Raw genomic sequence first — 13868 nt, forward strand, 5'->3', positions numbered from 1 at the left:
CCGCTCGGTAGAGCCAGGAGCGCCGTTCTGTTTTCTTTGCGATATCTAATGTTATATAATTCTGCACTATGTGCAGAATTATATAACATTATTTGGTAGGTTTATTGGCCCTTTAAAATTGCATGTTCTATTTGAATCATTTAAGAAAACAAATTGGGGTTAGTATCCCTTTAAGAAATTGATATGGGGGATCATATGAGGGCTACCAACAATAGTGCAGCGTTTGTATCTAATTGAACAAAAAAGGTAATGAAAGTACTGATTTGCCTGTGTACAGTAAACAGTTACAAATGTATACAAATCTGTAGAAATGTATATAAACGTGTAGGCTGAGGGTTTCATACATTGTAGCCATGTAGGTGAGCAGGGCTGGCTGGTGGAAATCTATGGGGCAAACAGGGACTTTGCGCCTCAAAATATTGCTCCCTTTTTGTTCCTGGAGACACAAACATAAGAGCCCACTAAGCAAACCCAGTTTCCACACCAAACAGATCCGTTATTTGCAGAATACACTTTGCACTACATAGATGTACTTAGTTCTACTACACTCAAAGAACATCACACTTATGCAAATGTCTCCCCTATTGTGACTTCCCGGAGGGTCTCCGGCATGGATTGGTCATATTGATAAGTGCTCCCTCAAAGGCAGATAAAATAAGGTCACCGCTCGGGGACAATACGGTAGTCAATACCTATACCACCAAAAAGACTGCTCTGCGCGGCACAAGAAATAAATACGTTCGCTACCGCATTGAACCCTAGATACCGGTGTTCCGTCAGTGTCTCCCCGCCCCTTGGCATATCATGTGACTTTGAGCTCAGTGCCAGGGAAAGCGTTCGGCCACCTCCTAGGGACGTCAGTGGGTGTTTGCGGAAGTGGTTTCGTAAATAGAAATAGAAACTCTGGGCAAACATGGCGGGGGATCATCGCAAGTTGAGCTCAGGGGCAGCTCGAGACACCGACCCCATGGACAAGTTCACGTGTCCTGTCTGTCTGGATATATTCGACAGTCCTGTCAGAGTCACTTGTGGTCACATGTAAGTGGTTGCTCAGTAGCGCACGTACTATAGGGTTCTGCTGAGAAATGGCAACACTGAACCAGGTGCACAGCAAGGTGCTTTGTATCTTTTAATAACTGTACATTGTGAGGCTTACCCTGACAGTTGCATTGTTATTGCCATAGTCGTGTTAGTCCTGTAATTGAGAGGCTGAAATCTAAATTAAATATAACCATTTTTTAGAGTTTCTATTCTCATCAAGTTTAGAGAAATACTGATAACGTTCATGTGTTTACAATCTTTATATGTAACTGGAAATACAGCAGAGAGTTTACAAAGGTATGTATATCCTTATTGCTCTCCATAATGTGTACATTTGTTATATCATTCATTACATTTCGTGGACATTCATAAACAGCGATTTACATAAAGAGAAAGCTGATATGTGTATTACAGCCTTTTATCTTCTTTCTTGTATAAGCATGTGACACTGATCACCATAGCCCCACAATTAACAAAAAAAACTATTGAAAGCTTATAGATTTTCTCATCACAGCTGGAAATACATCCTGCTGACGTGTCAAGGCTAACCCTTCTACATACAACTGATACAATTAACTGATAATTGCAGCAAAACAGTTTGCTTATGTGGAGGAACCAATCAGTGCTCGAGTCCAAGCTGACAGGCTTGCCACTGTCATATTGTGAACAAAATCTCCATTGTTTGTCTTAAAGGGGCATGAATCACACATTTTCTCTTTCATGATTCAGATAGAGCATGTGCTTTTAAATAGCTTTCCAATTTTTTTTTTTATTGGAAAGATTTTACTACACATAATTAAACAGTTTACACTACAATCACCACTGTAATCTGTGTGTTCTATAAAATTCATGTTAGAATTACAGGACTTAATGGGCCATTATAGTCAAAATTTGACATGATCCAATTCGTTAGAGGTGCAGGGTCACTACTACAAACAAAGGACTCAAACTAGAGAATAGAAGCAAAATGGAAAGTTGCCTAAAATTGCACGTTTCATCTGAACCATGAAGGAAAAATTCCATGCAGCATCTCCAAACCTTCATCCAATGTTATAGATTCACTAACGTGAAATCTTTAAAGGGATAGGAAAGTCAAAATTAAACTTGCATGATTTAGACAGAGCATGTAATTTTAAGACACTTTTAAATTCACTTCTATTTTCAAATATGCTTTGTTCTCTTAGTATCCCTTGTTGAAAAAGAATACGCACATATCCTACACTAGTGGGAGCTGCTGCTAATTGGTGCTGCACACATTTGTCTCTTGTGATTGGCTGACTAGATGTGTTCAGCTAGCTTCCAGTAGTGCAATATTGTTCCTTCAGCAAAGGATAACAAGAGAACAAAGCAAATTTGACAATAGAAGTAAATTGGAAAGTTGTTTAACATTGTATGTTTTATTATTATTATCGGTTATTTGTAGAGCGCCAACAGATTCCGCAGCGCTATAAACAAAGGCAGAGTACAACAAAACAATTATAGGGATCAGATGGGTAGAGGGCCCTGCCAAGAGTCGCACTGTTGTAGTCAGCTCTTAAGAAGGTGATCTACAAACAGCTGGACTCTTAGACTTACATACTAAGGGGGTTCAGGGGATAGCAATGGAGGAGAGGAACTGGTATAAATAAAGGTTAGTGTAGGTTGTATGCATCCCTGAACAGTAGAGTCTTTAGGGAGTGCTTGAAGCTTTCAAAACTAGGGTAGAGTCTTGTGGAGCGAGGCAGAGAGTTCCACAAGATGGGAGCCAGTCTGGAGAAGTCCTGTAAACAGGAGTGTGATGGGGTAACGAGAGGAGGAGAGTAGGAGGTCATGAGCAGAGCGAAGGGAACGGGGGGGGGGGGAGAGTATCTGGAGACAAGGTCTGGGATATAGGGGGGAGCAGTGCAGTTGAGGGCTTTGTATGTCAGAGTGAGAATTTTGTGTTTAATCCTAAAGGCAAGAGGAAGCCAGTGAAGGGATTGGCAGAGAGGTGCAGCAGATGAAGAGCGACGTGTAAGGAAGATGAGCCTGGCAGAGGCATTCATTATGGATTGTAAAGGAGCTAGGTGACAGCTGGGGAGACCAGAGAGGATGGAGTTGCAGTAATAGAGGCGGGAAAGAGTGGATTAAAGGGACACTGAACCCAACATTTTTCTTTTGTGATTCAGATAGAGCATGAAACTTTAAGCAATGTTCTAATTTACTCCTATTATCACATTTTCTTCATTCTCATGGTATCTTTATTTGAAATGCAAGAATGTAAGTTTAGATGCCGGCCCATTTTTGGTGAACAATCTGCGTTGTTCTTGCTGATTGGTGGATAAATTCATCCACCAGTAAAAAAGTGCTGTCCAGAGTTCTGAATAAAAAAAAAGCTTAGATGCCTTCTTTTTTTAAATAAAGATAGCAAGAGAACGAAGAAAATTTGATAATAGGAGTAAATTAGAAAGTTGCTTAATATTGCATGCTCTATCTGAATCACAAAATAAAAAATGTTAGTTCAGTATCCCTTTAAAATCTTAGTTGTGTCTTGTGTAAAGAAATGTCTAATTTGAGAGATGTTTTTAATGTGGAAGCAGCAATTTATAGCCAAGGACTGAATATGAGGAGTGCAAGAAAGATCTGAGTCAAATGTGACTCAGAGACATCGGGCATGTGGGGTAGGGGTAATGATGGAGTTGTCGACAGTTATAGAGAGATTGGGGGTGGAGATTTTGGAAGAAGGGGGGAAAATAAGAAGCTCAGTTTTGGAGAGATTTAGCTTGAGGTAGTGAGAGGACATCCAGGAAGAGATGTGAGCAAGACAGTTAGTGACACGGGTTAGCAAGGAAGGAGATAGGTCTGGTGCAGAGAAGTATGTAGTGGGCATACAAATGATATTGGAAACCGTGGGACTTTAATAGGGAACCTAATGATGACATGTAGATTGAGAAGAGTAGGGGACTGAAGACAGAGCCTTGCGGTTCCCCAGACAGAAAGTTGTGATGGGGCAGAGGAGGCCCCAAAGAAGGCTACACTAAAGGTACGGTTTGACAGGTAGGAAGAGAATCACAAGAGGGCTGTGTCACTGATGCAAAGAATTGAAGGGTTTGGAGCAAAAGAGGGTGGTCAACAGTGTCAAAGGCTGCAGACAGATCAAGGAGGATAAGCAGAGAGAAGTGGCTTTTTGATTTCTATCCAAATCATGAAAGAAAATGTTGGGTTTCCTGTCCCTTTAAGCACCAGTGACCTCTAACCCCTGTGTATTGTACCAATGGTCTTTATTCAAGTAATATACAACTTATGGACTTTGACTCCTGCACTGTCCTATGGAAACCAGTGACCAGAGTTTGTTCTCATTTAAATGAATGGGATTCACAAAACAGCGTAGGGATGTTTTATCTCTCTATGCTATAGTTTGCCTCTGGGCAGATGGTCAGAAATCCTAGTAGTTGATATGTTTAATCTGCTAGCATACAAATAACTGTACAACCGAGTCTAGCAATAAAGTGAGTAAATTAAATTATTATAGGTTTTACAATATTCACAAATATTGGGGGAGTTGTTGCATGACAGAGGAACATAAACACTGTGGCTATTAGTGTGAAAGTACATTTATTGTCTTGATGCAAATATAAGATCTTTCAAGTCACCGTGGCAGTATTGCATTGCATTGCAACTCAAAGGATTTAAAGGGACATAACCCAAAAATATTCTCTCAGAGCATACAATTTTAAGCAATTTTACAATCTACTTCTAGTCTGCTCCTGGTATCCAACTTTGAAAGAGAGCTTATAAAAGGTGCATTGTAAACAAAACGTGAAGTTAAAATTAAAGGAACAGTTGCCAGATATATTTCTGTGCAATTAAACCCTTTTCATAGTGACACAAACATTGCAAGCAGCATCTGAAGAACCAGTACTTGCTGCCCCATAGTTAACAAGAAGTTCGGGTGCCTCAGTGGTGCAGGAATCTGAGAGTCCACAAGACTTCAGGCTTTTCTTCGCAAACTGCCCTATAAAACAATTCAGAGTAACATTCTGTATCCTGGTCCATCTCATTATTATTATTATTATTAACAGGTATTTGTAGAGTGCCAACAGATTCTGCAGCGCTATAAACATAGTTGGTATACAGGATAACATTTATAGGGATCAAATGGGTAGAGGGCCCTGCCTAGAGTTGCACTGTTGTAGTCAGCTCTTATGAAGGCGATCTGCAAACAGCTGGGCTCATAGACTTACATTCTAAGGGGTTCAAGGGGAAAGCAATGGAGTTAGGAAAGGTTAGTGTTGGTTGTATGCATCCCTGAATAGTAGAGTCTTTAGGGAGGGCTTGAAGCTGTTAAAACTAGGGGAGAATCTTGTGGAGCGAGACAGGGAGTTCCTCAAGATGGGGGCCAGTCTGGAGAAGTCCTGTAAACAGCAATGTGAGGAAGTAACAAGAGAGGAGGAGAGTAGGAGATTGTGAGCAGAGCGAAGGGAACGGGAGGGAGAGTATCTGGAGACAAGGTCTGAAATGTAGGGGGGAGCAGTGCAGTTGAGGGCTTTGTATGTCAGAGTGAGGATTTTGTGTTTAATCCTGGAGGCAAGAGGAAGCCGGTGAAGGAATTGGCAGAGAGGTGCAGCAGATGAAGAGCGATGTGTAAGGAAGATGAGCCTGGCAGAGGCATTCATTATGGATTGTGAAGGGGCTAGGCGGCAGATAGGTAGACCAGAGAGGACGGAGTTGCAGTAGTCGAGACGGGAAAGGATGAGAGAGTATATTAAAATCTTAGTTGTTTCTTGTGTAAGGAAATGTCTAATATTAGAGATGGTTTTTAAGGTGGAAGCGGCAGGCTTTAGCCAAGGACTGAATGTGAGGAGTGAAGGAAAGGTCAGAGTCAAATGTGACCCCAAGACTTCGGGTATGCAGGGTAGGGGTAATGATGGAATTATCAACAGTTATAGAAAATTGGGTGGTGGAGATTTTGGAAGAAGGGGGGTAAATAAGGATTTCAGTTTTGGAGAGATTTAGCTTAAGGTAGTGAGAGGACATCCAAGATGAGATATGAGAGAGGCAGTGACACGGGTTAGTAAGGAAGGAGTTAGGTCTGGTGCAGAGAGGTAGATTTGGGTGTCATCGGCATACAAATGATATTGAAACCCGTGGGACTTTATTAAGAAACCTAATGATGACGTGTAGATTGAAATGAGAAGGGGACCGAGCCTTGAGATACCCCAACAGAAAGTGGTAACAGGGCAGAGGATGCTCCGGAGAAGGTTACACTAAAGGTACAGTTAGATAGATAGGAAGAGAACCGCAAGAGAGCTGTGTCGCAGATGCCAAAGGTTTGTAGGGCTTGGAGCAAAAGACGGTGGTCAACAGTGTCAAAGGCTGCAGACAGATCAAGGAGAATAAGCAGAGAGACGTGGCCTTTGGATTTTGCTGTAAGTAGGTCATTGGTAACATTGACAATTGCTGTCTGTGGAGTGATGGGGACGAAATCCAGATTGCAGTGGGTCAAGAAGAGAGTTTAGTGTAAGGAAATGTGATAGACGTGCATATACTAGCTTTTTGAGGAGCTTTGAGGCAAGAGGTAGTAGGGAAATAGGACGGTAGTTGGATCGAGGGAAGTTTTTTTTGAAGATAGGTGTGACCAGTGCATGCATCTCATGAAGCCACATGCTTGTGCAGTGTATAACTAGGTGCTCTAGAGATAGGAGACCCTCTCCTGGGCATTGATGGCTTCTCAGCAAAGTCCTGTTTCTGGCAGATGTTTATCATGACTCTGGCATAGGCTAAGTACCATATTTCTCCAAGAAGACAGATATAGATGTGCACAATGTCAGCCCATTGGCCCCCAATCCGAACAAAGATTCTTTGATTTGTCATCTGCTTTGTGGGGTTCTGGTGCTGTTCCTCTTGCATGTAAATGACCAGCAGTGTGTAACAAATAGTGAGGGGCGTCCAGAATCTGACAGTGTCAGAGGTGCTGAGAAAATTCTGGTTTATCACTGCTATAGCAGCCAGGTCTGACACCAGAAAAGCCACCTTCAAAGCTTGCCAGAGTCCAGCAGGAATATCCCGCCAGCAAGGACAGACAGACCCCGCAATAATGCTCATGTCTGTGCAGCTGTTGCATCATCCCAACATGCTGCCCATTCTCCCCCCGTCTGCCAAATGATCAGGCCTGACAGTCAGGCATCCAACAGCAGGTTACAGGTATATTGCAGGGCTCCTTCATGCAGGTAATCCAGGCTGCAGCTCACCCCACAACCAATCGAGAACTGGCAGAGTAGGAAGAGCTGGGAGTTCTGCAAGACCTTATTGAGAGACAGAATCATGGAGATGGCACAGAGGGAAAATTCCAAGACAACCAGAGCCCCAACATGTGGTTTTAACAGGGAGTAAATGAGCGTGAGGATCAGCAGATGTAACTTGTTTGGGAGCCATAAGACATGAAGGATGTCACATAAGAGAGGAGTCCTATTTTGGGTGACCGTCCTACACCAGTCAGAGAGGCAAATTAGAGAAATCTATAGACTGCATGGCCTGAGCCTAAATCTGAGCTTTTCTTGCTGTGATTTCAGTATCGCTTTCCAATTTATTTATATGATCTAATTTGTTTTGTTCTATTTGTATCCTTTGTTGAAAAGTATACCTAGGTAGGCTCAGAAGTTGCTGATTGGTGGCTGCACATATATGCCTTTTTGTTTTTGCATTTCAGCTAGCCCCCAGTAGTGCATTGCTACTCTTTGAACAAAGGATGGCAAGAAAACGAAGCAAATTAGATAATAGAAGTAAATTGGAAAATGTTTTTTTTTTTTTTTTTTTTTTTTGTTTAATTATTTGATCTATCTGGATCATAAAAGAAAAATTTAGGTTTCATGTCCCTTTATGCAGAAATGGTAATAATGGTATATCAGAGGACAGAGTTGTCTTTCCTGACATGCATAATATACACAGTCTACTTTATAGATATATCTTTTTAAGAAAAAAAGTAAATTGTCAAATGGTGATTATATTTTTTTCTTTCTTTTAAATGATACTCCATTGGATTTTATCTAGCCCCCATTTAGACCCTCTGAATAATGTGTTTTTAGTAATTTGAGATTTATTATAGCATTACTCCACTTCAAGCAGCAAAAGTATTCTGCTTGACATTCAGGAGACAGGAAATGAATAGACCTCTTGTGGTACAGATGCAGACAAATATGCACATACAGTAAACCACAATCCAAAAATATATAGCTATTTGTGCCAACCAAAATAATACAGGATATGCAAAACAAATAATATGTGTACTAATGATTTTGCTAACCTGCCTTATAAGTGGAAAGAAAAAAAATTCCATTGTGTTCACTCCTGCGACTAGGTTGGACATCCATAGAATAAACAACAAAACCAAGCAAGAAGACTTTCACTTTCACTCCTTTGTTATAACCAATTTATGAGTTCTTTTTAACAATTTACATTGCTGTTTTATTTGTATTTAACTTTTACATTTGTTAATTGTGTTTTTTTTTTTTTAAACACATTACATTTCAAAAGAGAACACAAAGTAGGAGAAAAGGCTTGCCCATTTAGCGGAAACAAATATTGGAAGGTTATATGTATATATAAAAAATATATACCTTTTTTTTTTTTTTTTTTTGTGTGTGAAATGTAACCTTTTTTGTAGTTGAATTGTGGAGTTATTACAACAAGAACTACCACTGATAAATCAACATTGTGTTTTGTGTACATTACAGTTATCTATTTGCAAATAATGCATCTTGATCTAAATGCATGTAGTGTGACTAGTGGAATATTGTAAATGCTAGAAGAGAATTAAAAGTGCTGTAAGAAGGAAAGAAGCAAGGGGCCACAGATCAATATGTTAGAAGCCTTAAAGGCCGCACATAAATGCATGGATCTTAAACACACACATAAAATTTCCTTGGTTGCCTACCGACCAGAGCACCAGAGTGCCGGAACATCCCCCCCCCCCCCCCCAGGTAACTGGGTTACTGAGCACAGTGATACTCCAGTTACTATTTATTTTATTAAGCCTGTGGATCATATGACTACTAGTTATTTGATAGATAGGTAACATCAAGACCTTTTCATACTCCCTAAAGTGTACCTTTTGATAGGAAAACTGAAGATAATAGAGATTACAGGTGTGTGTCTTTGGAAAATAGAGATTTTACTAAGAGCATACTTTGCAAGGCTGGAAATGTGGCTATTGGAATCATTCTCCCCTATTCTTAAGCATCTGTTGCGAGAAAAGTATATGGTAAGAAGCTGCTGGCCCCCTTTTACAGATGAACCAGTGGTGACTGATGTGTGTGGTGCTTCTACTGGAGCTTAGTTTAGTGGTGGGTCTATCAGTTGTATGTTAACAGTGGCTTCTGCAGATTTGGCTATGTCATGTGAGGATGTACCACATAATGTGCCTCTGACAACTGTAATACTTAACTCTCTGAGAAGTTACTTGAAGACACTCAGATTTTAGAAATGCCCATCCTGCAGGTAACTACGGAATATACGGAGGAATTAATGTTTATTGTAGCCCACAAGAACTATACTAGAAACAGCAGTGCTACCTACATAGCGTCCGCTTAGAAGCTTCGTTTTGCTGTGGCCTTCTGAGGGAATGAGATTCTTGTGTGACGCTGTTCCGCTTGCACAGCTACCCTGTCTCGTATTGAAAGTTGATGAACGGTCTACCCGGGACCTTTCAGTTTTGTCATCTTCTGTATTGCCCTAGTTCCCGGACCCTGTCTAAGTGATCAGTCCCTTTTTGTCCCGGCTGCATTGTTTGATGGAGGGACTGAATAACCGTCTTAAGAGTACCATCATGGGTTAAAATACAACTTCTAGTGACTAGTCCTACTGGCCTTTAGATCTTACGTTTGCTGCTTAGGTAAAAATCATTATTAACCCCTCCTTTTGCAGCCCAGTGACTATATTACATGTTTTCACTTGGCTACCTGTGGGTTGCTATCTGTAAATTTGTTCTTTATGTTATTCTTTGCGACTCCTTCAGCTTGCACCATTCCTGAAGTGTCTTTACTTATGACAACTTGTTCTGAAATTTAGAGACACACAGTGCATTTTACTAATTTTATGTTGTTGCACATTTTAGTGGATATTTCATATTATTTTGTTACGTTTGTCATGTAAATTAATACTGGGATTCTCCCCCACGCGTCAGAATTCATTACATATTGCACAGTTCTTTCTAAGTAGTTGTGTAATGTAAAGCTCTAAGTCGGTTTGCTAAGTGTTTTACTAAGTACTTGTGACAAATGATTCAAGATCTAGTTTTCCATGTGTTTACAATAACATACAGATTGCCTATATGCTTACTTTACTGATATAATGTAGCTGTGAAAGCTCTATTATTATATCACTTTTGGTACACTTTGTTGAGGGTCCTATGCTCACCTCCATGTGAGGATTGTTATTTTTCTCAGATTACCTTTCTACCTCCATGTTATACATCCTATAGAAATAAAATAATAGTAAGGTTTCTTAGAAACTAATTTTATATATAACAAATATTTATATGAAGCCCTTTAATGTCCTGCTAATCCCACAACCCCTTTGTTTTGGTAGTCACATAGAGATACAACGACAGCAAAGACTATGTAACCAACTCCATATAACTGAACTCTTGGTATGAGGTATGCTAATTATGTCTGCATTTGACCTCAATAAAAATATTTATAAAAATAAAATGTTTTTGAGGAAAAATGTATCTTTACATAACAGAAATAACATGCGTCTTCTTCACAGCAAAAATGTTATAAAATAGACATACAAAGTTGAGAAATAGACCTTAAAGGGACATACAACCTAAAAAATGTATTTTATGATTTAGAGAGAGCATACAATTTTAAACAACTTTGATATACTTCTGTTACATTTTCTTCATTCTCTTGGTATCCTTTTGTTGATGGAGCAGCAATGCACTGCTGGGTGCTAGCTGAACACATTGGGTGAGCCAAAGTCAAGAGGCATATATGCGCAATTACCAATCAGCAGCTAGTTCCCAGTAGTGCATTGCTGCTCCTGAGATTACCAAGGTATGCTTTTCAACAAAGGATCCAAGAGGATGAAGTAAAGTAGATAAAATAAGTACATTGGAAAGTTGTTTAAAATTGCAAGTTCTGTCTGAATCGTGAAAGTTTAATTTTGACTTTAGTGTCCCTTTTAATCCCATTGTTCCCCTGCAAATCGATGCACACAGAATCAACCTCTTACTAAGTTTGAAGAAGCTCAATGAATAGAGAAGATGTGAGTGTAATAGATCTGCAAACGGAACTAAGTGTGAAGGGGGAAGGACAAGCAGTAGAAATGAAACTATAATGTTATTGTTTTTGTTAAAGTGATGGTAAACAAAAGTAATAATGTTATATATCAATCTATAGCGCTTTTTATGCTAATGTGGTCTGCATTGCCTTTTTGCCAAAATATAGTTTATTTTCAGAAATATAGTTACATTTCCAACCTGTCAACAAGTACTTTCACTCGGCCCTAGTAGGGCTTTCAGGCTTTAGTTTAGTGATGTGCATAGCGGGTTGGACTGCTCTACATGTCACAGAATTGAGAAAATCTTTTTTAAGGGTGGAGTGAAGTTACTTGATAGCTCAATTGTAACCTGACTGATGCATGATTACACAACCGTCAGTGGAACCTGTCAAATCACATCACTTTACCTGCCTGCCCTGTGCATTTCAGTTATGCTGTCTGCCTGGATTCCTTGAGCAGACATGCCCATATGCCATATACCAAGAGAACAAAGCACATTTCATCATAGAAGTCATTTGAAAAGTTGTTTAATATTACATGTTCTATCTGAATCATCAGTTTCATTTTGACTTTACTAAATTTTTTTAAGCTTTTGCTCTATAAGTTTTTCACTTGTGGGCAACCTGCACACTGCTTTCACAAAGTAAACAGTAAGTCAGATTACTATACACTCTGCAATCCACATTGGTGTTAGTTGAGGGACACAACTGCACATGCTCTAGATCAGGGTTCTTCAAACCTTTTTCTCCCAAGACCCAATGCCATGATACCACATACATTCGTGACCCTATTTTTATGCTTCCTCTGAAAATTAGACTGACTAAAATGTGTGCATACTTTTTATTCCTGATTGTAGTCAAACTTGAAAGTGTTGTAAAAGGTAATAACACACACTCTCATACAACACACACATGCCACACTCTCATACAACACACACATGCCACACTCTCATACAACACACACGCCACACTCTCATACAACCCACACACTCTCATACAACACACACACACACCACTCTCTCATACAACACACACACACCACACTCTCATACAACCCACACACTCTCACACAACACACACACCACACTCTCATACAACCCACACACTCTCATACAACACACACACACACCACACTCTCATACAACACACACACCACACACTCTCATACACCACACACTCTCATACACCACACACACACCACACACTCTCATACAACACACACACACACCACACACACACACACACCACACACACTCTCATACAACACACACACACACACCACACACTCTCATACAACACACACACACCACACACACTCTCATACAACACACACACACTCTCATACAACACACACACACAAGTTGGTTGTGACCCAGTAATGGGTCCCAACCTGTGGTTTGAGGAACCCTGCTCTAGATGACTGCTTAGGGAGACCTTGCAAATAGACTGATTCATGACCATGTCTTCAAGGAAAGAAATTAGCCTTGTAATTGGCTGAATCGTCCACTGACGATTTTCTGGAAAATTTGCAGCCTTGAGGCTGAGATGCCTTCCAACAGGGGTTTTCTGAGGTAAATATCGGTGGTTAATATTACAGGCACACACACACCACACACTCTCATACACCACACACACACACACACACACACACACACACACCACACACACACACACACACACACACCACACACTCTCATACACCACACACACACCACACACTCTCATACACCACACACACACCACACACTCTCATACACCACACACACACCACACACTCTCATACACCACACACACACCACACACTCTCATACACCACACACACACCACACACTCTCATACACCACACACACACCACACACTCTCATACACCACACACACACCACACACTCTCATACACCACACACACACCACACACTCTCATACACCACACACACACACCACACTCTCATACACCACACACACCACACACTCTCATACAACACACACTCTCATACAACACACACTCTCATACAACACACACACACTCTCATACAACACACACCACACACCCTCTCATACAACACACACACACACACCACACACACTCTCATACAACACACACACACACCACACACACTCTCATACAACACACACACACACACAAGTTGGTTGTGACCCAGTAATGGGTCCCAACCTGTGGTTTGAGGAACCCTGCTCTAGATGACTGCTTAGGGAGACCTTGCAAATAGACTTATTCATGACCATGTCTTCAAGGAAAGAAATTAGCCTTGTAATTGGCTGAATCGTCCACTGACGATTTTCTGGAAAATTTGCAGCCTTGAGGCTGAGATGCCTTCCAACAGGTGTTTTCTGAGGTAAATATCGGTGGTTAATATTACAGGCATAGCATTCATTTATGTGGCAGCAAAGCAAACCTTTATTATAAAGGGATAATTCCCGAAACGTTGCTGTTCTCCTGTGTGTTTATAATAAATGTTTGCTTTGCTGCCATATTTTTGGATTTTTTTGCATATTCTAAGGGGTTTTGTGGTGCTCCTGTGGCGTGCATTCAGTACCCTTCGTGCTGGACATTCTTTGATTATTGGATAG

The 13868-nt window shown here is 40.5% G+C and overlaps 1 protein-coding gene across 2 annotated transcripts in view; it reads left to right on the top strand.

The window, feature by feature from the left end:
* The first annotated feature begins 889 nt into the window (after positions 1-889).
* Positions 890-13868, top strand: part of RNF114 (ring finger protein 114) — an 80257-nt gene continuing 67278 nt past the window's right edge. Inside the window, exon 1 of one of the 2 annotated variants that reach the window (XM_053692178.1) lies at positions 890-1038. In XM_053692178.1, the coding sequence (XP_053548153.1) occupies positions 914-1038 (125 nt within the window). In that variant the 5' untranslated portion in view covers positions 890-913. Of the gene's footprint in view, positions 1039-13402; positions 13634-13868 lie in introns of those variants that run through there. The other variant, XM_053692256.1, reaches the window with a different exon arrangement.

Source organism: Bombina bombina, chromosome 1 (assembly GCF_027579735.1).
Source record: "Bombina bombina isolate aBomBom1 chromosome 1, aBomBom1.pri, whole genome shotgun sequence".
Lineage (NCBI taxonomy): Eukaryota > Metazoa > Chordata > Amphibia > Anura > Bombinatoridae > Bombina > Bombina bombina.